The following is a 20,538-nucleotide window of genomic DNA, read 5'->3' on the forward strand; positions in this document are numbered from 1 at the left end:
GGTATACATTGTAATGATATTTGTATACATCGCAAAAATGTATCTAGACGATTCTTGCAGTCCACAGGCAAGGGCCTCTAGTAACCAGTATTCTTTAGCCTTGTAAAACATAACTATAGACATTTTATTTACCCTTGGAGTTGCCTAGTAATTATTTTTAGTACCAATACTTGGAATATTTAGAATGGGAGGAGCAGGATGTTTACCTGTGGCCTGTGTTAGCATCTCTCTTTTATTTAAAACTGGACCACTAAAGGCAGGACAAAGCATCAGGGATAAAAGGAAAAAACAGGGTAGGTTGGAGTTATTGATGCCCTTGGTGTCTGTCTCCCCCCCGCCCCCTTAGCGATCTTTGTTTACTTAACCTGTTTTCTTCCAATATAACTTTTTAACTTCTTAATCTTTTTTTCCCCTCTTTTAAATCCTAGAGCTGTTGTTTTTATTGCATTGGATCCCCCCCCCCCCCCCACCTTTGACTTCGCGAAGCGCTTTCAGAGTGAGCCTTTGTGGAGAGCCGGGTGGATCATGTTCTTCAGCAGTTTAGTCAGTTGAAGGATACAGTCACAGGTTTGGTCAGGATTATATAGCTAATGGCAGATCCAAGTCTAAGCATTTGTCTCTGGACTACTGCTCCTACTTTGGCCCATTCCAACTCCTAATTCTTAGTGGTGCCTCATGAATAGTGTGGCCTACCAAACACTGCTGTTCATTGTAGCACACATTGGATGGGCAAACAATACCCAGAAGGCTAGAATAGGGAGATGGTCTATAAGAACTGCTGTTAAGAGTGAATTGGAGGGCGCCTGGGTGACTCAGTTGTTTAAGCGACTGCCTTCGGCTCAGGTCATGATCCTGGAGTCCCGGGATCAAGTCCCGCATCGGGCTCCCTGCTGAGCAGGGGGTCTGCTTCTCCCTCTGCCCTCTTCCCTCTCGTGCTCTCTGTCTCTCATTCTCTCTCTCTCAAATAAATAAATAAAATCTTTAAAAAAAAAAAAGTGAATTGGAAAATGAGTGGTAGAAATTTCTGGAATATTGACCTCTCCTTTACAGGTAGCCTCTTTAGCAGTTCTACCCGAAATAGCCTGAAATGAGCTGCCTTGTCAGAAATTAAAGTGACCTTAAGAATAAAAAGCAAGTTGCGTGATTCCAATTTATAGTTATATGTATGATACAATTAGATATACTATACTTAATATGTATCCTTGCATATGTTTGATTGTACGTATTGAGCAAATGCTACACCCAGTACTGTTAATGATCACTTCTGAGGAATGTGAGCTTGTTTTTAGGAGGATGAAGGGGTGAGTGAGTCAGGCAACAGATACATATATGTATGTATATACATATATATATATTTTAAAATATTTATTTATTTGACAGAGATAGCGAGAGCAGGAACACAAGCAGGGGGTGTGGGGGAGGGAGACGCAGGCTTTCCGCTGAGCAGGGAGCCCAATGTGGGGCTCTCCCAGGACCCTGGGATCATGACCTGAGCCAAAGGCAGATACTTAACGACTGAGCCACCCAGGCGCTCCAGGCAACAGATAGTTTTGAATATCAGCTGTGCCAGGCAATGTCTAGTCTATGGGTCAGTCAGTCATAACTCCTGTGCCAGGTTCTCTGGAAGGCCCTTTATGTACATTAACTCATTTAATAATCTGAATAATTAGATTTTATTCTCTGTGAGTTAGAACTTATCCTAATTTTTTTTTTTTTTTTACCTATTTTAATTTCAGGTGCTGAAATAATGAAATTTACTTAAGTAAATTGTAATTATCTAGGACTGGGTGTGCCTTTGATTAGACCTATACTCAACATATGTGACAGATAGAAAATCTTTTTCCTTTAAGCCTGAGATCTTCTGTTATATTTCCTTAGGATCACTTCAGTTTTCCTCCTTTTTTCCCCCAAATTTAAATTCTGAATGGGAAGTTATATATATATATGTATTATTATTATATAATAAGTTATTATATTAAAGATATTTTCCCATGTTCTTATTGTGAAAATGTTCCAGTGTACAGAAAGTTGAAAAAATGGTACAATAAATATCCATGAACACATCATCCAGATTTGCCAGTGTTAACATTTTGCCTTACTCCCTATATAGATGGATACATATGTACATATTTTTTTCTGAATTCATTGCATGTCAGTTGCAGATATCATGATCTCTCACCCCTAAATACTTCAGCCTGTGTCTCCTTAGAATAAGGAGCATAATATCAGACTTGCAGCCAAGTAAGGAACAGTAATTCAGTGGTGTGATATGCAGGCCATACTTGAACTTTCCCAATCCAAGATTGATGATTGTGAACAGTTCAAGCCAGTTGTCTGGTAGAATGCCCTACATTCTGGATTAGCCTGTCTTCTCCTGATTAGCTTCAGGTTACACTCCTTATGGCAAATACTACAAAGCCGGTGCTGTGTACTTCTCATTGCACACATCAGGAGGCCTGTAATGTCAAGTCGTTCCACTCCTAGTATTGCTACAAGTGGTCAGAGTGTTGTCAATCAGATGGCTCCATTGTAAAGGATGTCTCCCCTTTGTAATTAGTACTCCTCTGTGAGCTGATGTTCTGAGATGGTGTAAGTATTTTCTTCCCAACAAGCTTTCATCCGATGTTTTTAGCATATTTTAAAAAATCAGTTCTTTAGTTGGGGTTGCAAAAATGACCTTTCCACTTAAGTCTTTCTGCATTTTTTAGTTGCCATTCTTCTGTAAAGATGAATGTTCCTTTTCCTCGACCACTTTTTTGAGTATCACTGTGGAACCATCAATTTTTTATTTTTTATTTATTTATTTTTTTTTAAAGATTTTATTTATTTGACAGAGAGAGACACAGCGAGAGAGGGAACACAAGCAGGGGGAGTGGGAGAGGGAGAAGCGGACTTCCCGCTGAGCAGGGAGCCTGATGTGGGGCTCGATCCCAGGACCCTGGGATCATGACCTGAGCCGAAGGCAGACGCCCCCATCAATTAGTTTTTTAAATTGAATGTGTTATCTACCATTATTGTTCTTTTTGGGTTTCAAATTGTTTCAAATTTGGTTAGTTGGAACCCTTATTAGAAGGCTTTAAAAACAGATTCATACCATATCTGTAAAGATTAGATTTTATCTTTTTTCCCCCTGAATCATTGACCAAGGTTTTACAATATATGGATCATTTAATAAAACATTTTAAATTTCCTTAGGACTCTCACAGAAGGAGGAGGAGGATGCTTTTATTGAAGAACAACACCTAGAAGAAGAGAAACTGCTGGAGATAGAGAGGTCAGCAGTGATCGGAGAACTTCCTCATGAATCCAGTTGTTTTATTTGAATATTATAAGTCTTGGGGCACCTGGGTGGTTCAGTTCATTGGGCATCTGACTCTTGATCTCAGCTCAGGTGTTGATCTCAGGGTCGTGAGTTCAAGCCTCGTGTTGGGCTCCATGCCACTTAAGAAAAAAAAAATAATAAAAAGAAAAATAATGTAAGTCTTTATGAACTAGTACAGGTCTTCTTTATAACACCTTGTACAAAACAGGTCTTATAAAATAACCCTGGATAAAATATTTAAATCTCCACCTGACAGACTAAAATGAGATGTTCTCATTTTTCTAAATGGGAGTATTTTTCACTATTTTTGCTAATTCGAAAATGTTTTTGAAAAAGAAATTGAAGTAAGTATAAAGAGTGAAAGGGCTTCAATGAATTCAGCATACCCAAAGATAGCCGCTGTTAAAAATATAAGAGTGTAGATGTACTGTATGTGTTTATGTCTATAATGGGAGGTTATTTATGCATTTTAATTGCTTTTTTTGCTTAATATGTAGGACCTGTATTTCAGTGTTGATTCAGGTACCCGATTCAACCATTACAGTAGCAACATAGTGTCCATTGTATGGATGTAGCATAATTTATTCTTGATTCATAATCTGTAGTTCTCTACTGATGGAGATTTGGGTTATTTACTATTAAATAACATTCACTTAGTATTTACCATGAATTTCCTATTTCCTATTATTTACTATTAATTTATACTCACATATTTTTACAATTCTATGAAAAGTTGCCATGAGTATCCATGCTTATATATCCTTGGTAATTGTCCTATTATTTCCTCAGGAAGATGCCTAGAAATGAAATTGTTGGGATCAAAGGATAAGTACATGTAAAATGTCGATGGTTGGGTGGAAAGGGCACCCCAGTTTGCAGCCCTTCCAGAAGTGAAGCAAGGTTCCCGTATCCCCATACCTTCTTCACTCACACCAGGCATCAAGTTTTAAAACCCCTGTAGTGAAAAGTTGCATTTCATTGTTTCAAATGTACATTTCTTAATTAGTAAGTTTGTGTATTTTTTTAATATATTTTATTACCTATTTTAGATTGCTTAAGTATTGCACCTTTCTCTTTTGGGATACATTTTTTTTACATTTTGTAAGCAAGGTTATTACTGATTAAGGATATTCATCCTTTATCTGTCATGTGTGTGATGTATGTTTTTCTCATTTGTCATCAGTCCTAACTTGGCTTATGGCATTACCTATCATAATTTGATTTTCACGTCATCAACTTTCATCATGATATCTGCCTGTGGTGTCTGGACTGTAAAAGGCCTCCTCCATCCCAAGATGATGAAAATCTTCTGTTTCTCTCAGTATTTTTCAGGGGGTAGTTTTTTTCCCAAACCGTGCACAATAATGTTAATGTGCTTAATGCTACTCAACCGTACACTTAAAAATGGTTAAAATCCTAAATTTTATGGTATGTATATTTTGCCACAATAAAAAAATATTTTTAAAAAGAGTAAGAAAACTTTATAGACACTCTCTAGCTATTTAGTGGCATGTTTAGTAGGGAATGTTGCTGCTTTGCATGTAATTCACTCCTGTTCTCCACCTAAGCACATAAATAGGTGCAATCAGCAAAATGCCAAAAGAAAATGTAGTAGTGATTGAGAACATGGAGTCGATTGAGCCAGAACTGCCTTCTAGTCCTGGCCCTGCCACTTAACTAGCTGTGTTCAAGTTGCTTATCTCTCTAAGCTTCAATTTCCTTGTCTTAAATATAGAGATAAAAATGGAAAAAAAATCAATCCTAGTACCTACCTCATGGAATTGGGGAGATGAAATGAGGTGGCAAGTATATGCACTTAACCTAGTGTTAGTAGATAGGAGATGCTGTAATAACTCTGGTTGTTAGAGATTTCTGTTATGATGAAGATGATGTATATGGTTGAAATAGGGGTCATTTTTGTTGTTTTCCCATTTAATTTGAGGTGCTTCTTTTAAATCAGGTAACCAGATCTTTGTGTTCCTTTGATCTTTGTTCCTGTACCAGTCGCATGATAGTTTGTTGTTGAAAAGCAAGAGAATGAATTCTGTGGAAATACCGTACGGCTTTATGTACTGCCTTAAAGCAGATGTATAGCCTCCGAGAATAATGCAGGCAGATGATAAAGTGGCGAGGTCAGCTTGGATTGCGTTACTCCGGACTGTAGGGGCAAGAGCTCCATTTGGATTTGTGTAGGGGCGATCAGCGCCTTTACAAGGGAGAGTGTGGGAGGAGTGCAGGGGTGCAGGGGAACTAGAGAGGGGAGGAAGGACAGAGGGTTGGGCAGGGTAAATGGGACTGGGCCAGCTGCACTTGTTAGCAGGCAGTTAGGGAAGTTAGGATTCTAGTCTTTCACAGAGGCTGGGACACAGGGGCCTTCTCCTTCTTAAAGATTACATTTCCAAGAAAAGGCTCTCAGGTCCTTGAGAGAGACCGAGTCACAGTTATAAGCCGTTTTTAGTAAATGCTCTAAGAGAGCGAGGGCAGGGGCCAATGGTCCTGTTTTGGCTAGAGCGGAGAGTCCGTTTTCCCAGCAGCTTTGAGCTTTGTCAGGCAGGCATTTTAACGGGGCAGGGGGCGGATGGAGGACTGGAGTCAACCCCAGGGCACAGCCTGACACTGCTGGAAGCCAGGCTAGATGCTCCTCAAGTCCTCCCATTGCGGGGGAGTTCTTCATTTCTGCTTCTCAGCGGTATATGCAAGTTACCAACATTTCAACTCTCTAACCTTGACTCTTTTAAGGTCTTAGATTTATATGCGCTTTGGTTCGGTTTATATACAATTAATATGTTCCTCCAAAGACTTCTAAGTCAGAATTCTACACACTGAAACATCTATACATAACCCACAACATGCACAGGACCATTGACCTATGTGATGTGCCTGCCTCCACCATGGCGAAAAGATACACTCCGGAAATCTGGAGTTGGAAATGAAATCTCTTTTCCCATAGGGTATTTGGAATTGTGAATAGGTTCCCCAGGCTATACCTAAAACCTTATGTAATGCCTAATGTTGCTGAAGTAATACAGAACTGTTTCTCGTATTTCACTTCCCTTTTACAAATTCAGTGGGAAAATGCAATCTAAGTTCTAAACACCTGATTGGCTTTTGAACTTTTGAAATGTAACCCATCACGGGGCGCCTGGGTGGCTTAGTCGGTTAAGCAGCTGCCTTCAACTCAGATCTCAGGGTCCTGGGATCGAGCCTGGCAGGGAGCCTGCTTCTCCCTCTCCCTCTGCATGCTGCTCCCCCTCCTTGTGTGCTCTCTCTCAAATAAATAAATAAAATCTTAAAAAAAGAAAAGGAAAAGAAATGTAACCCATCTTTCAGTTAGAAACTTGTGGTATTAATGTCTGAGATGCTTGCCATTTTAAGGTAACATCACTTTTTGTAATTGGTCATTTTTAAAAATAAACTAGACACCTGCTAATGTATTTGTATAACTCCTTGTCATCTTAAAACCCGTAGCTTCCTTTATTTTAAAACATGCTCAAATAGAGTTTTATTTCCTTTTTTTGAGCAGTTTACATGCTAGGGGCAAGCCACGGCGGACTCTTAACTGTCTAGAGGAGCAGGGCAAAGATAGAGGGTGGCAGATGCCAGGTTTCCATAGTGCTGCGGTCTCGCGGGTACCGCTTGTAAAATGCATAGAAGAGGAAGGGTAGGACCTTCTGAACGTGAAAAGCTAGATGGTGCCTTGAGACTTGCTGTCATCTTTATTGACGCCTAAACATCCTGATGGTCAACCTAAAGGGAAAGTTGTAGTGTCCTCGTTCTATGTAAAAGATGTCACCGATAGGAAATGTAGAAGTAGGGATTTTCAGCTGTTACCCTCTAGGAAGAGAGCTACTGAGACAGAGTGCTTTTCCAAGATCACTACTCATATCTTCTGTTCCTCTCACCCTCCACTTAACTGCTTTCTAGAAAATACCTTTCGTGATAGCTTAATCATTCCCAAATATGTCATTTTGCTATCATTGTGTGTATGTAATTGTAAACTAGTGCTCATTTCTTTTATTTGATTACATCATTACATTGTAGGCAAAAATTACATGAGGCGTGGTTACTTCGGGAGCAGAAGGCACAAGAAGAATTCAGAAGAAAGAGGGAAAAGGAAGAGGCAGCTAGAAAACGGCAGGAAGAACAAGAGGTACGATATTAATCAGATGGCCAACTAACTAATTAGTTAACCAAAATAACTCTCAGTAAGAGTTACGGATCTTGAACTTAAAAAAATGGGTAGTACCCCTTTTACCAGTGGTAAAGTTTTTCATTTATCTGCCCCATATGTTAAATGTTTTCAAAAAGTGAGTGACAAGAATTACCGTTCCTTCTCTTTCTTTTTTCCGGTAAAGAGAAAATTAAAGGAAGAATGGGAAGAGCAGCAGAGAAAGGAGAGAGAAGAGGAGGAACAGAAGCTACAGGAGAAGAGAGAAAGAGAGGTGATTCCTGTCACAGGAGGATAAACGCACTGCGTATCCTCTTGGTGCACAGATACGGTGTGGGCTGGGGCTGAAGAATGAGCTGTAGGCATATCAGGGTTTGGGCTTTGTTTTCCTGTCTAGGAAGAGTCCTGTTTTTAGTACAGATACACGTTAGAGTTCCCTTATCTCTTCTTTGGGTCTGTGCAGTGAAGTTTTTCCTTCAACTACCCATCTGCCTGTTTATACCAGACATTGGCAAACTTTCCCTGTAAAGGCCAGAGAGTAAAAATTTGGGGCTTTATGGTGTGTATGGTCTCTGTTGCAAGCATCCAACTCTGTTGGTGCGGCATGAAAATAGCCATAGATAATATGTAAATAAATGGTTGTGGCTGTGTTCCAATAAAACTCTGTTGTTTTATTTTGAAAAACAGGCAGCTGGCCCCTGCTTGCCACTTTGTCCCACCCCAGAGCGAATGTATTTTTGCTCTAGCTCTTTACATTCACACCAAAGTGTTTTTCTGAGATTGTTGTATATGGGTTGACCCATTTAGAGAATATTTTGTGTTGTGTTCACATTTACTGAGTTAATAAGACATTTAACTGCTTATAACATGTCAGCAAGAATGAATTGACTGAAAAAAAATCAGGAACTCCAATATTGAGGAATTAGGAAATATTTTTTGTTGCTAAATCTTGACTTCCTTTCCAACCTGGCTCTAAAGGCCATTGTAGCTAACACATAGTTACTCATTAGAAAAAAGAATCTATAAGTGTATGTATGTATCTTTCAGGATCTTTTAAAGATTGCTTTGGTATATTTTGCTGCTATTCCTTAATACAGTGTATTTATTTCCAAGATCCCACAGCTCATCATTCCTTGACTGATTTCCTCAGGATGTATCTTTTCTATCATATTCCCAAGTTTGAATAGCATAAAAGTAGGTAGTTTTCATGGAGAAAAATTCATTTATTTATATCCTAGTCATGATAGGGTAGAAGCAGCCTCCACAAACTTTGTTTTTTGTGTGTCAGGTCATCAGTTTATTCTAGTGCAAATTTTTTTTAAGATTTATTTATTCATTTTATTATTTATTTATTTATTTATTTATTTTTAAAGATTTTATTTATTTATTTGAGAGAGAGAGAATGGGAGACAGAGAGCATGAGAGGGAGGAGGGTCAGAGGGAGAAGCAGACTCCCCGCCGAGCCCGATGCGGGACTCGATCCCAGGACTCCAGGATCATGACCTGAGCCGAAGGCAGTCGCTTAACCAACTGAGCCACCCAGGCGCCCAAGATTTATTTATTCATTTTAGAGAGACAAAGAGCACATGTGAGAGAGAGTACGCGAGCAGAGGAAGGGGTAGAGGGAGAGAATCCTCAAGCAGACTGCCTGCTGAGCGTGGAGCCTGACGCAGGGCTCGATCCCATGACCCATGAGATCATGACCTGAGCCGAAACCGAGAGCTGGACGCTCAACTGACTGAGCCACCCAGGCGCCCCTCCAGTGCAGATTTTTAACACCTTCATTTGAGCACTGTGTTACAGATGAGGCGAGACCATGCTAGCTTTTTAGGGGGCAGGGAAGTTGTTGGGAGCTTGTCATTGTTTTTATAGAGTAATCGATTCTCATTTTAACAGTAGAATGTTCTCAATTGAAGTCTTTCTGGCATCAGATAAAAGCAAAGGCTTCTTTTAAAAAAGCTAAGGCTTTTGTTTCAAAGGAAGTCAGGTGAGACATTATGGAGAGGCAGGTAAAATGAGATAGGTTGTAAGCATGTATAAAGGGATATGCAATCCATGTTTCTGCTGTGTGCTAGATACTTTTCTAGTAGAGGGATAAGAGCAGTGAAAAACACAGTACCTGCTCTCCTTGAGTTTTTTAGATGGGGGAGCCAGATGATAAGTAAGCAAAAAAGATAATTTTAAGTGCTATGAGATAATGTTAAGTGCTATAAAGAAATAGATAGAGTCATGTGATAGTGATTGGGATAGGGATGTACTTCTTTAGATTGCCTGGTCAAGGAAGACTTGTCCAAGGAGCCGATGTTTGAGCTGATATCTGAGTGCAAAGATCTTGGGGAGAAGGGGTCCAGGCAGAGGGAAGAGGCCTGAGCATGGAGCTGAAAAGATGTCAGGGTGCCTGAATCTTGGAGACCAAAGGAGAGAGCGGTGGGGGTGAGGGAGGGGCTCAGGAAGGTAGGCAGGGTCAGCTCATGTAAGCCCTCGTGGACTGGAAGGAGGAGTTTGGGTTTTATGTTAAGTGTCATGGGAAGCCATTGCGGGGTTTTTAAGCAGGGTTTGACTTCATTTAATTTATATCTATACCTTTACCAGATCATTCTAACTTTTGTATATAAAGAAGGGGGGGAGAGCAGGGAGTGGTCACCCAGGAGACAGGAATGAAAATAGAATGAGCAGTTAGAAGGCCACTGTTCCGGGTAGGACATGACGGCGGTTTGGATGAGGGGAGTGCTTAGTAAGGATAAGTACTCAGAGCTGGGGTGTGTGGCGGGAGAGGTGGTGGGGCCCTGGCTTGGAGACTGAATGGGCAGGGAGGGCAAGGAAAAGGAGAGGAATTCCAGTTCTGCTTCTTAGGTTGTTAGTCCGAACAAGTGGGCAAATGAATGGCAACATCAGTTACTGAGATGCGGGGCGTTCAGGTGGATGGGGGTGAAGAAGACCCAGAGCTGCATTGTGAGCACGTGAAGTTAGCCAGGACCCCCACGTGACCGGGTCGCATTCTCAAGCAGCTAGACAGAGGAGTCTTTTATGTAATGCTTTAAGGGGCTAGGGAAGAGAAGTCTGTGAAGAATAATTTAAAACTTTTAAATGACAGTGAGCTCAGAATTTACTAGTATATTGCAAGACTCCTTTGCCTTACCGAAAAGTTTGAGATTTTTTCATCAACCCGAATTACTACTGTTCATGTCATAATTTAACATCTGTTAAGTGTTGATGTTTGATCTAAGCATTGCATTATATAATAATTCACTGATACTATATCACTCATCTTGAAAGCTAGAATGTGGTATATATGATCAAATATGCTAAATATTACTGTTACTGAAACTATTATAAGACTGTGTTTTGCAATGGGAGCTAATAAATGTCCTATTTGAATAAACATTCTCAGCTATATGTCCTTTGAAAGCTTTTCAGAAGATCTGTGCTGTAGAAAGCAAATTAGAACCTGAAGCCTTTGGCGTGTGTTTGTTTTTTTTTTTTTTTTAATACACATGAGCTTCTTAACCAGAGAAACCAGACGTGACTTTCCTGACTTGCAGGTTTTCATTAGTCCTATGTTTGCACCATTTGTAGGAAGCTGTGCAGAAGATGCTGGAGCAGGCTGAAAATGAGGTATTTTCAAACCTTTCATTCAGAATTTGAGACCAGTGAACATTTCTTTAAAAACCGTCCCTCTAGTAGAATGTTAATTTTGTGGTAAGCTATGTAGGTCACGTCTGAATATCAGAATCACTTCTGCAGCTCTGTGATTTTTACAGCAGCAACAGCAGCAAGAGGTTTTTGATGAACAAAAGCAAATGGTATCAAGTTGTGTCCCCTGTGGCCTCCCCCCACCCCCCGCCCCATGGACTGTACTTATAGTCCTTAAAGTGTGTGTGAGCAACACCACGCGCTGTTGTCCCAAAATAAACGGTTGAACTTGCTACAGAGCAACTTGGGTCTCTCTCAGGGCTGGTTCCCTGACAAGTTCTTTGACCCCATTCAGAATGGATGGGCAGCAGGGAGACCTCAGTGACTGCTTCCCGTAGCCACAGCGGTGCCCAGTCCTGGGCAATGACTGGGAGCCAAGAAAGACACAGTGCATGTCTCTGGATGATTGTGAAGTCTCGATTGCCTGTTATGACCTAAATGTGTATATTCTTAAATCTATTTTTGTTTTTTTTGACCAAAATAATTTGAATACATGGATTTTTACACCACCAATAAAGTCGTGGTTATTTTCAACAGTTGGAAAATGGTGCCACATGGCAAAACCCAGAGCCACCCATGGACTTAAGGATAATGGAGAAAGATCGAGCTAATTGTCCATTCTACAGTAAAACAGGAGCGTGCAGATTTGGAGATAGGTAACTAATTTTGCTTTATCATGTCAGAATTCAGTGCATCAGAATGTGGAGGTTGTTCAGTTCTCTCTTTGGGAGCACCACGGGCTTGAGTTTGAAAGGTCCCCGGTCAGGCGTTGGCTGCATCCTTGCTGCTTCTCCGGTTGCATTACTCCTCTGTTCCCCCGGCGGGCTCAGCTGACTTCTCTCCTGGGGCTTCCTTTGCATTCCTTCCACAGCTTCCCAGAGACCTTGTGCTTTTTGTCTTCCTGTGCTTGCGTGAGTCCACGTGGGACAGCTTGGATGGGGAAAGAACATATTTCAAGAGACCGGAGGAACAGCTTGGCTTTATTTATTTACTTACTTACTTACTTACTTCTGAGTGGCCAACACTGTGCACAAAAGAGGCTTTGAAAAATTGGCATGCCCAAAGGGATATCTGTGAAAGACAGGACCCGAGTGAGTGAGGAAAAGTATTCTAATGCCCCATTCTCAGTCTGTCGGCTCTGACTCAGGAACAGAGCCGGGGTGCAGAAGCGGACTTGAGCAGCTGTCCCTTTGGGCAAGTTACTTAAGCCTTCTGTGCCTTCGAAGGAGGTGGTGAGGCTGCAAGGAGTGGATGAAGGGCAAGCCCGGACACCGTGGTGGGCATACGGCAGACACTGTCCTGAGTGGTCGCTGGTATTTTCATTTTGTTATGGTTGCCTTTATTCTCTGAGACACTCCGTTGCCTGCCTTTTTTGGCTCAGTGTTGTTTTTTTCTCTTCTTTTTTTTTTTTAAGATTTTATTTATTTGCCAGAGAGAGAGAGAGAGAGAGCACACACAAGCAGGGGGAGAAGCAGGCAGAGGGAGAAGCAGACTCCCCACTGAACAGGGAGCCCGATGCGGGACTCGATCCCAGGACCCTGGGATCATGACCTGAGCTGAAGGCAGACGCTTAACCGACTGAGCTACCCAGGCGTCCCATGGCTCAGTGTTTTTGAAACAAGGCATTCATGTAGAGAACTAAGTGTCGATGTCTTCATTCATTTAGCAAATATTTAAATACTTGATAATATGCCAGGCATTGGTGATGTTTATCATTTGGCTTATTTATGAATGAACAACTCAAAGGAGAAAAATAATTTATAATGGTGAATGAATCTATCCAAGACGAAATCTAATGATTACTAAGCATCCTGCAGAAGAGATCTAATCATTTCTTAGGGTCCTATTAATCCCAAAAGGGCTATGAGTAGGCAAATTCATATGTATTTAATGAGAAAACTGTATGTTGTCAGTCATGTTATTCATAAAATTATCCAAGCCATGAGTTTCATGTCCTTCTTTAAAAATACAAACTTTCTCTCTCTTCCTCTTATTTTTCTTTTTTAAGTCAAGCCCTCATGCTTTTTTATGTTTTTTAAGAGCAGTGGCTCTCAACCCAGGTACACGTTAGAATCCTCTAGAAAGCTTTGAAAAATTTATGTCCTACCTCCGGTTGAGTAAATCTCTGAGACTTGGGCGGCCTTACTTTTGAAATGTCCTCAGGTGTTTCTCATGAGCCCTAGGACTGAGAGCCACTCATGTAGGATGTGTAGCTCCTTTTATAGTTTATAGCTGGGGTTGTATGAAGCCTGTGAAAGGATTCGTAGGATGTGGTCAGTAGCAAACGCCTCCTCTTGAGGAACTAGCAACTAAGGAAAGGAGAAGAGACTTTATTCCCTTTTACCTTTAGAAAAATCTCCTGAACGTATGCTTAGTTTCATCAAGAAATAGTAATGATTGATGTTAAACACCCCCCACCAAAGAAAACATGGGAGGTACCTTTGAAAGACAATTGAGACTCAATGTAAATTCACATTTGTGTGGGTAGCCGAACCAAATGGCATTTAAGGTTTTCGGGCTGCAGAATTCCTCGTTTATGATGTATCTCTAACATTTCCTTGAATTCTGAGATTGTGGTCATCTGATTCTAAATTCTCCTTTTGATGGGCACAGGTGAGAGAAGGGGAAAAGTCCTAAATGGACAGTGCTTGTGTGTGGAAAGGAGAGTGGGCCGCCAGGCTCTCCCACCCACCCCTGAGAGTCATTCCAAGGAAATAGTGACAGTGAGCAGATTAGTTTGTAAACATTTCTTCGTATTTTTATAGGCATATGAAATTTCACCATCCCAGCAATCAAAATACAAGAGCAATTTGGGTATTTTCATCATTCAAGTGATGAATTGTGAAATAAAATTCTATGAAATGAGCAGTTACAAAATCCAAGTACCACCCCTTGAGACAATGAAGCGTTCCCCTTTTCCAGAGAGCCGCAGTGACTTGCTCCAGAATCACACAGCTGTTCTTTCCTGTTAAGGCTTGTCACTTCAGACAGACACTTCCATCACCCCAGTATTTCTTTAGTGGTTCTGGTTTTGTACTTAGTCCACAGTTCAATTCTAGGACCTTTCTGGAGTTGATACTGCTTGGAGTCACAGCTTTGAAGGGAGTTCTGTGTTGTTGTTCGTTTTTTTTCCCCTCCTGAAAACATTATCACTGATGAAAGGTAAACCTTATTAGAGTAGTTATTCGTAACTCCCTGGTTTCCAGAAGTGATGGAAAGAGGGCTCATACTGTACTGCCCCAAGTGTCATGAAATAAATGGAAAGCCAGGGAAGGAGGAGAGAGGGCGTTACTGTGAGTGTGCAGTACACTTGGCTCTGGATTTTAACGCAGCCCAGGCAGAGATTTAGTTCTTACCAAAAAGGAAGAATGCGTGGTATCTCTGGAAAGACTGAGATTTTCCAGGCATCAGATCCTAACTGTTTCTCCCATGGAATACTGCATAAAGACACTGAGGAAGGAGGTGGACGATAACTTCGATAGATGTCTTATGAACAGCTGCTTACGTAATTTTCCCGAAAATGTTTCTTATAGAGACCTTCAATAAATTATTGCAGCCCAATTTCAGCATGTAACTTGAAATCTGTGAAGGACGAGGGTAGTGGGTACCTCGAGTGCTCCCTCAAGAAGAGAAAAAGAGGTGTCCGTTAGCTCTACCTGAGGGGGCATCTGGAGATCCCATGGTTCATTGGCTGACCTTGGGCTAGGGTAACGTCTTACTATGTGATTTCAGGGCAGTCTTACTTGATTCAAATATCTGCATCATAAGTAAATAGCATGGCCTAAACCAGGGGTTCCCAAACATGGCTGACCTTCGGGATCAAGTGGGGAGTTACTCTGAAAATATGGTTCCCCACCCTCAGGTCTTAACAGATGGTCTGGAACAGAACCTGAGAAATCTCAGTTCTTTCCAAGTGATTCTGGGAATCACACAGGTTTGGTATCACACCTATAGATTGCCTTCCCAAATATCTCTTGTCTTAGCTGCCTTCTCAGTAGGAGCGGTAGGGCTAGCCCTGAATATACACAGATTGTATGGACTGTCTCCAGGCCAAGTGGGGATTTTCCCTCAACAGGGACTTGGGCTCTGTTCCAAAACTCAGATGCTCGCTTGACACCCTAGGAACTAGAGCCAGGTTCATTGAGATGTAATAATCCCATGAGCAGAATTTTAACCCTGTTAAATTGGTTCCTTGTTTAAAATCTGTATGTGCTTCCTCCGTGTAAAATTCCGATTCACCGCTGACACTTGCAGTCAGCTTGAACTTTCACTCTTTGTGCTGTTGGTAGCTATCCTTGGGAAGACGGATCTCATCACGAGGTCTCTACTGAATCATCTCGGAGGGTCCCATGACTGGACACTGCACATCTCTGAGCCGGGTGCGCTGTGCGGGGGGCACCCTGAGGTGTCTCACGTGGGGCACAGATGTATATGCTAGACATGGGAAGTGAGGAGGAGGAAAACATTTAGTCATTTTGAGGCGATTGATTTTTCTAGCACTTGCCTTTTTCTTCAGCTTTTTTTCTTCCTTAGTTCTGGGGATTTTTTCCTAAAAATTTTGTCTTAACCAGTTTTTTAACTGGAAACCTAATCAGGAAAATCTGACTGTTTGGAACCTTGAACTGCATTTTTTTTTTCCCCTCATTTTCGGAGAGGGAAGTAAATAAACTCATGTAAAAGACTTAAATGACTCAGGTACAACCTGGTTCAGCTTAAACTATGAAAAGAAAGTTGTTTTTCGTAATGGTTAGCCACCTCATGACGCAAGAATTCTCCGTATCATATCATATATAGTGAACAGGTACTAGACTGGAGGTTAACTCCCATCTCTTGGCCCTCTCTGAGCAGCCATGCGCCTTGGGTAAGTGTGCTTCTCTAGGCCTCAGCTTCCCGCTTTGCAAAGTGGGGACAATACTAGCCCCAACTGTCCTCACGGGTTGCGAAGATCAGAGGAAGAAATATAAAAATGCCATGAAAAATACGAAATGCTATATATACATATGTGAAATTGAACTATTCTGTTGGCTCGGAACTCTTACATTACCCTATTCTCTAAGCCCTGAGGTAGTTGAAGATCGTATAGACCCAGGATTGTATTGTTCTCACCTTCCTCCTGAGTCCCACATACGGTATCCTCATGCCTGTCACCGCAATCTGCCATGTCAGCGGACCTTCTTTTTTCCTATGCTTTTACACATACAAGGCTTTGTGAAGTTCATCAAAAGGCTGCTGAATGGCATATGAATGTGGAAATAATTCCCACCTTTACATCTTAATGAGAGCAAATATATATATCGGTCAGTCTTAGAGCAGTTTAAGTGTTGCAATTTGACACCTGGATGGCGTTTATTATCTTGCAATTAAGCAAGTTCTTTGAGTCTATCTCCAAGCTTAAAGGGAGCTTCTGATGTGTGATTGCTAACTCTTGGAGTGCTGCATTTAAGTTCTCCTTTCACATGCAGGTGTTCACGTAAACACAATTTCCCATCCTCGAGCCCCACACTCCTTATTAAAAGCATGTTCACAACGTTTGGAATGGAGCAGTGCAGAAGGGATGACTATGACCCGGATGCCAGCCTAGAGTACAGTGAAGAGGAAACCTACCAGCAGTTCCTGGACTTCTATGATGACGTGCTTCCTGAGTTCAAGAACGTGGGGAAAGTGATCCAGTTCAAGGTGGGTGTGCACGATGCACATGAAGAAGGGGACTGCTTCACTTCCCACCAAAGTGCCCTAGAGGACGCAAGCGCTAGGGCACAGGCTGTTTGCCTGGGCGGGCCGTGTGCGATGGCACAGGGCCTGGTCCAAAGTTGGGCCCCCAGGCGCTCGGTAAATGTGACTCCCTTGCCACCAGTCCTCGTTGCCTGTACGGCAGAGGGACTACCTGAAATCCGAGCTGCATAAGGTCCTGCAGGTAGCCGTCCCAGCGTTCAGTTAGAGGCTGCATATGACGGCGAAGGCAGCCCCTCCCTCCCTTGTAGTGGGTCTCACCCCGAGCCACGGTGCACGGTGCGCGCGGCATAACACCTCTCCGCTTACTCAGTTGGCTGCATGATGTTGATGGCGCCTGCTTGCACCTTCCGGCCGAGATACTTACTCTTCTGGAGCTACCCAAGAACAGAAACCTTGATTCCTTTTTTTTTGACAGTGTGTTCATTCAGTACTCTCGGTACTGAACATAGTGTTCCCCAAATCGTGGCTTGTGATGCAGCATCCGGGTGAAAAAGAGCCATTCAGAGTACACAGCTACTGGAAAACATCCCTCAAGGCAAGAGTGAAGGCAGAGGTGCTAGCGGCTGCTCACGGGACCCCGGGCTTGAATCCTAGCGTACTGGGGCCTCCCACTTTGTGACTCGAGCAGACCCAAACCCGGATGAGTTTGCTTTGTTAGGGTAGGGGAAGGAAAAAAAAATAAAATCGTGAGTTTTTGTCCTGCGAGGTGGCAATGACGGGAAAGCTGGCACAGCCGGCGGCAGTCGTGAAATGTGAAGCTATACTTCTGTCCACTGGGTTCACAATTTTTATTTTTTTTAAAGATTTTAGTTATTGGAGAGAGAGAGAAAGAACAGGAGCAGGGGGGAGGGGCAGAGGGAGATGGTGTAGACTCCTAGCCGAGCAGGGAGCCCGATGCGGGGCTCCACCCCAGGACCCCGGGATCAGGACCTGAGCCGAAGGCAGACGCTTAACCGACTCAGCCACCCAGGCGCCCCTGAGTTCAAAATCTAAAAAAAAAAAAATCTTTTAAAATTTCTCTTTCCCTTTTACCTTTTGTTTCTGTTGCATGCACCTTCCGGTCTTCACACTGCTTCCCAGCGTAAGCAGCGGATTCTAGCGTGGCAGGGCCAGCTGGGAGGTCTGCATGGTTTGACTAGCTCTGTGCTTTTGAATGTGTCACTTTACCTCTTCTTGCTTTTGCCTCATCCTGAAAGGGAGGGAATTGCGCCCCATCAGTGGTTTCCCTTGTGGGGTCCCTACATGATACTGGTTCTATGAAGTCCGTGATGGAGCTGCTTTCAGAACTCCCACCTGGTTAGTGGAAATCATTACTTAGAACAGGCTGCACCTGCTAGCCACAGTGTGCTTTGGTTTTGGTTTTTGGTTTTTTTACCCCCTTCGGTTTAGTTTTATCATCAAAGCTCATGCTAATCACATTAGCAGTTATAAATGGAAAGCTGTTTGGTAAACTTTTAGTAGGAAAAGTTCCAAAACATTGAATTCATCATGGAAAATTAATGGGTCCTTGGGAACCACTGGGTTAAATGATCTCTAAGGTCGCTGGTGCAACTGATGTGGCCTCCTGAGGCCTTTTAGACTTCAAGGATGGTGTTATAAACTATCATTAGTCTTTCTTCTAAGGACAGTGTTATAAACTATCATTATGGATTGTGCCTCTTTTTGGATACTCTAACAAAAATACTGTAGAACAAATTTGTAACATTGTAGACATTCATTTTGGAAATAAAAGCTAAACAATTGTATCCATATTTGAAGACCTTCTTACACCATTAAATAAAAAAAAATCAGATTTGTCTTTTTTTAAATTTTAATTCCAGTATGGTTAACATACAGTGTTAGTTTCAGGTGTACAATATAGTGATTTCAGAATTCTCTACATTACTCAGTGCTCATCAAGATAAGTGTACTATTAATCCCCTTCACCTCTTTCACCCATCCCCCACCTACCTCCCCTCTGGCAACCATCCATTTGTTCTCTAGTTAAGAGTCTGTTTTTCAGTTTGTCTCTTTTTTCCCCCCCTTGTTTTCTTAAATTCCACAGATGAATGAAATCACTCTGTCTTTCTCTGACTTAATTGCACTTAGCATTATACTCTCTAGCTCCATCCATGTTGTTGCAAATGACAGGATTTCATTCTTTTAGTAATATTCCATTGTATATACACCACATCTTTTTTACCCATTCATCTATCAATGGGCACTGGGGCTGTTTCCATAATTGGGCTATTGTAAATGATGCTGCTATACACGTAGGGGTGCATGTATCTTTTTGAATTAGTGTTTTCTTATTCTTCGGGTGAATACCCAGTAGTGCGATTACTGGATCATATGGTAATTCTATTTTTAACTTTTTGAGGAACCTCCATAGTGTTTTCCACAGTGACTGCACCAGTTTGCATTCCCACCAACAGTGCATGAGGGTTCCTTTTTCTCTACATCCTTTCTCTACATCCTTGCCAACATTTGTTTCTTATCTTCTCGATTTTAGCCATTCAGACCGGTGTGAGGTGATATCTCATTGTGGCTTTGATTTGCATTTCCCTGATGATGAGTGATGTTGAGCTTCTTTTCATGTGTCTTTTGGCCATCTTGATGTCTTCTTTGGAAAAATGTTCATGTCTTCTGCCCATTTTTAATTGGATTATTTGTTTTTTGGGTGTTGAGTTGTAGAAGTTCTTTATATGTTTTGGATATTAACTCTTTATCAAATATGTCATTTGCAAATATCTTCTCCCATTCTGTGGGTTGTCTTTTGGTTTTGATGACTGTTTCTTTTGCTGTCCTTTTCCTGAATATATTGTGAGCTTTCAGGAGACCTATCTAGAAAAATGTTGCTAGGGCCAACATCCGAGAAGTTACTGCCTGTGCTCTCTTCTAGGATCTTTATGGTTTCAGGTCTCACATTTAGGTCCTTAATCCATTTTGGGTTTATTTTTATGTATGGTGTAGGAAAGTGGTCCAGTTTCATTCTTCTGCATGTAGCTGACCAGTTTTCCCCAGCACCATTTATAAAAGAGACTGTCTTTTTCCCATTGCATATTCTTGCCTCCTTTGTCATAGATTAATTGACCATATGATCGTGGGCTTATTTCTAAGCTTTCTGTTCTGTTCCATTGATCTATGTGTCCAGATTTGTCATTTTTGAAGGCAAATGATCAAATGTTCAATCTTAACTAGTAATAAGAACAGTGCATATTAAGTGAGATTATTCACACCTATCAAGTAAAAAAGTATAAATTCTGTTAATACCAGGAGTGGGCGAGGAAGTGTCAATTAGTAAAACCACTTCAGAGAGCAGTTTATCAATACCTAGTGAAGTTTGAAGTACATATAACCTATAAGTTGGCACACTGCTTCTGGTTATGCATACTAGAGAAATGCTTCTACTCACAGAGACATGTTCAGGAATGCTGAGTGCAGCACTGTTTGTTGATGAAAAGTTGGAAGCACCTTGGATAGTCATCATTAGAGGAGTAGATAAATTTGATGATTTGGTATATCCAATGTACAGTTAAAATGAGTCCTTATGTTTATGTGATGATACTGTGAAAAAAGAATGTAAAATATACCTTATTTGTGTAAAAATTTAAAATGTATAAAGCAATACTGTACATTGTTT

At 41.5% G+C, this 20,538-nt stretch overlaps 1 protein-coding gene across 3 annotated transcripts in view; it reads left to right on the plus strand.

The window, feature by feature from the left end:
- The window catches only part of ZRSR2 (zinc finger CCCH-type, RNA binding motif and serine/arginine rich 2), a 28,877-nt gene that overhangs the window by 3,553 nt on the left and 4,786 nt on the right, over window positions 1–20,538 (plus strand). For 2 of the 3 annotated variants that reach the window (XM_035000045.1, XM_035000054.1), the window contains 7 exons: window positions 3,196–3,274; window positions 7,364–7,472; window positions 7,678–7,797; window positions 8,641–8,684; window positions 11,067–11,105; window positions 11,721–11,839; window positions 16,646–16,859. In XM_035000045.1, coding sequence (XP_034855936.1) covers window positions 7,695–7,797; window positions 8,641–8,684; window positions 11,067–11,105; window positions 11,721–11,839; window positions 16,646–16,859 — 519 coding nt within the window. In that variant the 5' untranslated portion in view covers window positions 3,196–3,274; window positions 7,364–7,472; window positions 7,678–7,694. The remainder of the gene's footprint in view (window positions 1–3,195; window positions 3,275–7,363; window positions 7,473–7,677; window positions 7,798–8,640; window positions 8,685–11,066; window positions 11,106–11,720; window positions 11,840–16,645; window positions 16,860–20,538) is intronic. The other variant, XM_035000036.1, reaches the window with a different exon arrangement.

Source organism: Mirounga leonina, unplaced genomic scaffold (genome assembly GCF_011800145.1).
Source record: "Mirounga leonina isolate KUSES-001 unplaced genomic scaffold, KU_Mleo_1.0 Mir_101595, whole genome shotgun sequence".
Lineage (NCBI taxonomy): Eukaryota > Metazoa > Chordata > Mammalia > Carnivora > Phocidae > Mirounga > Mirounga leonina.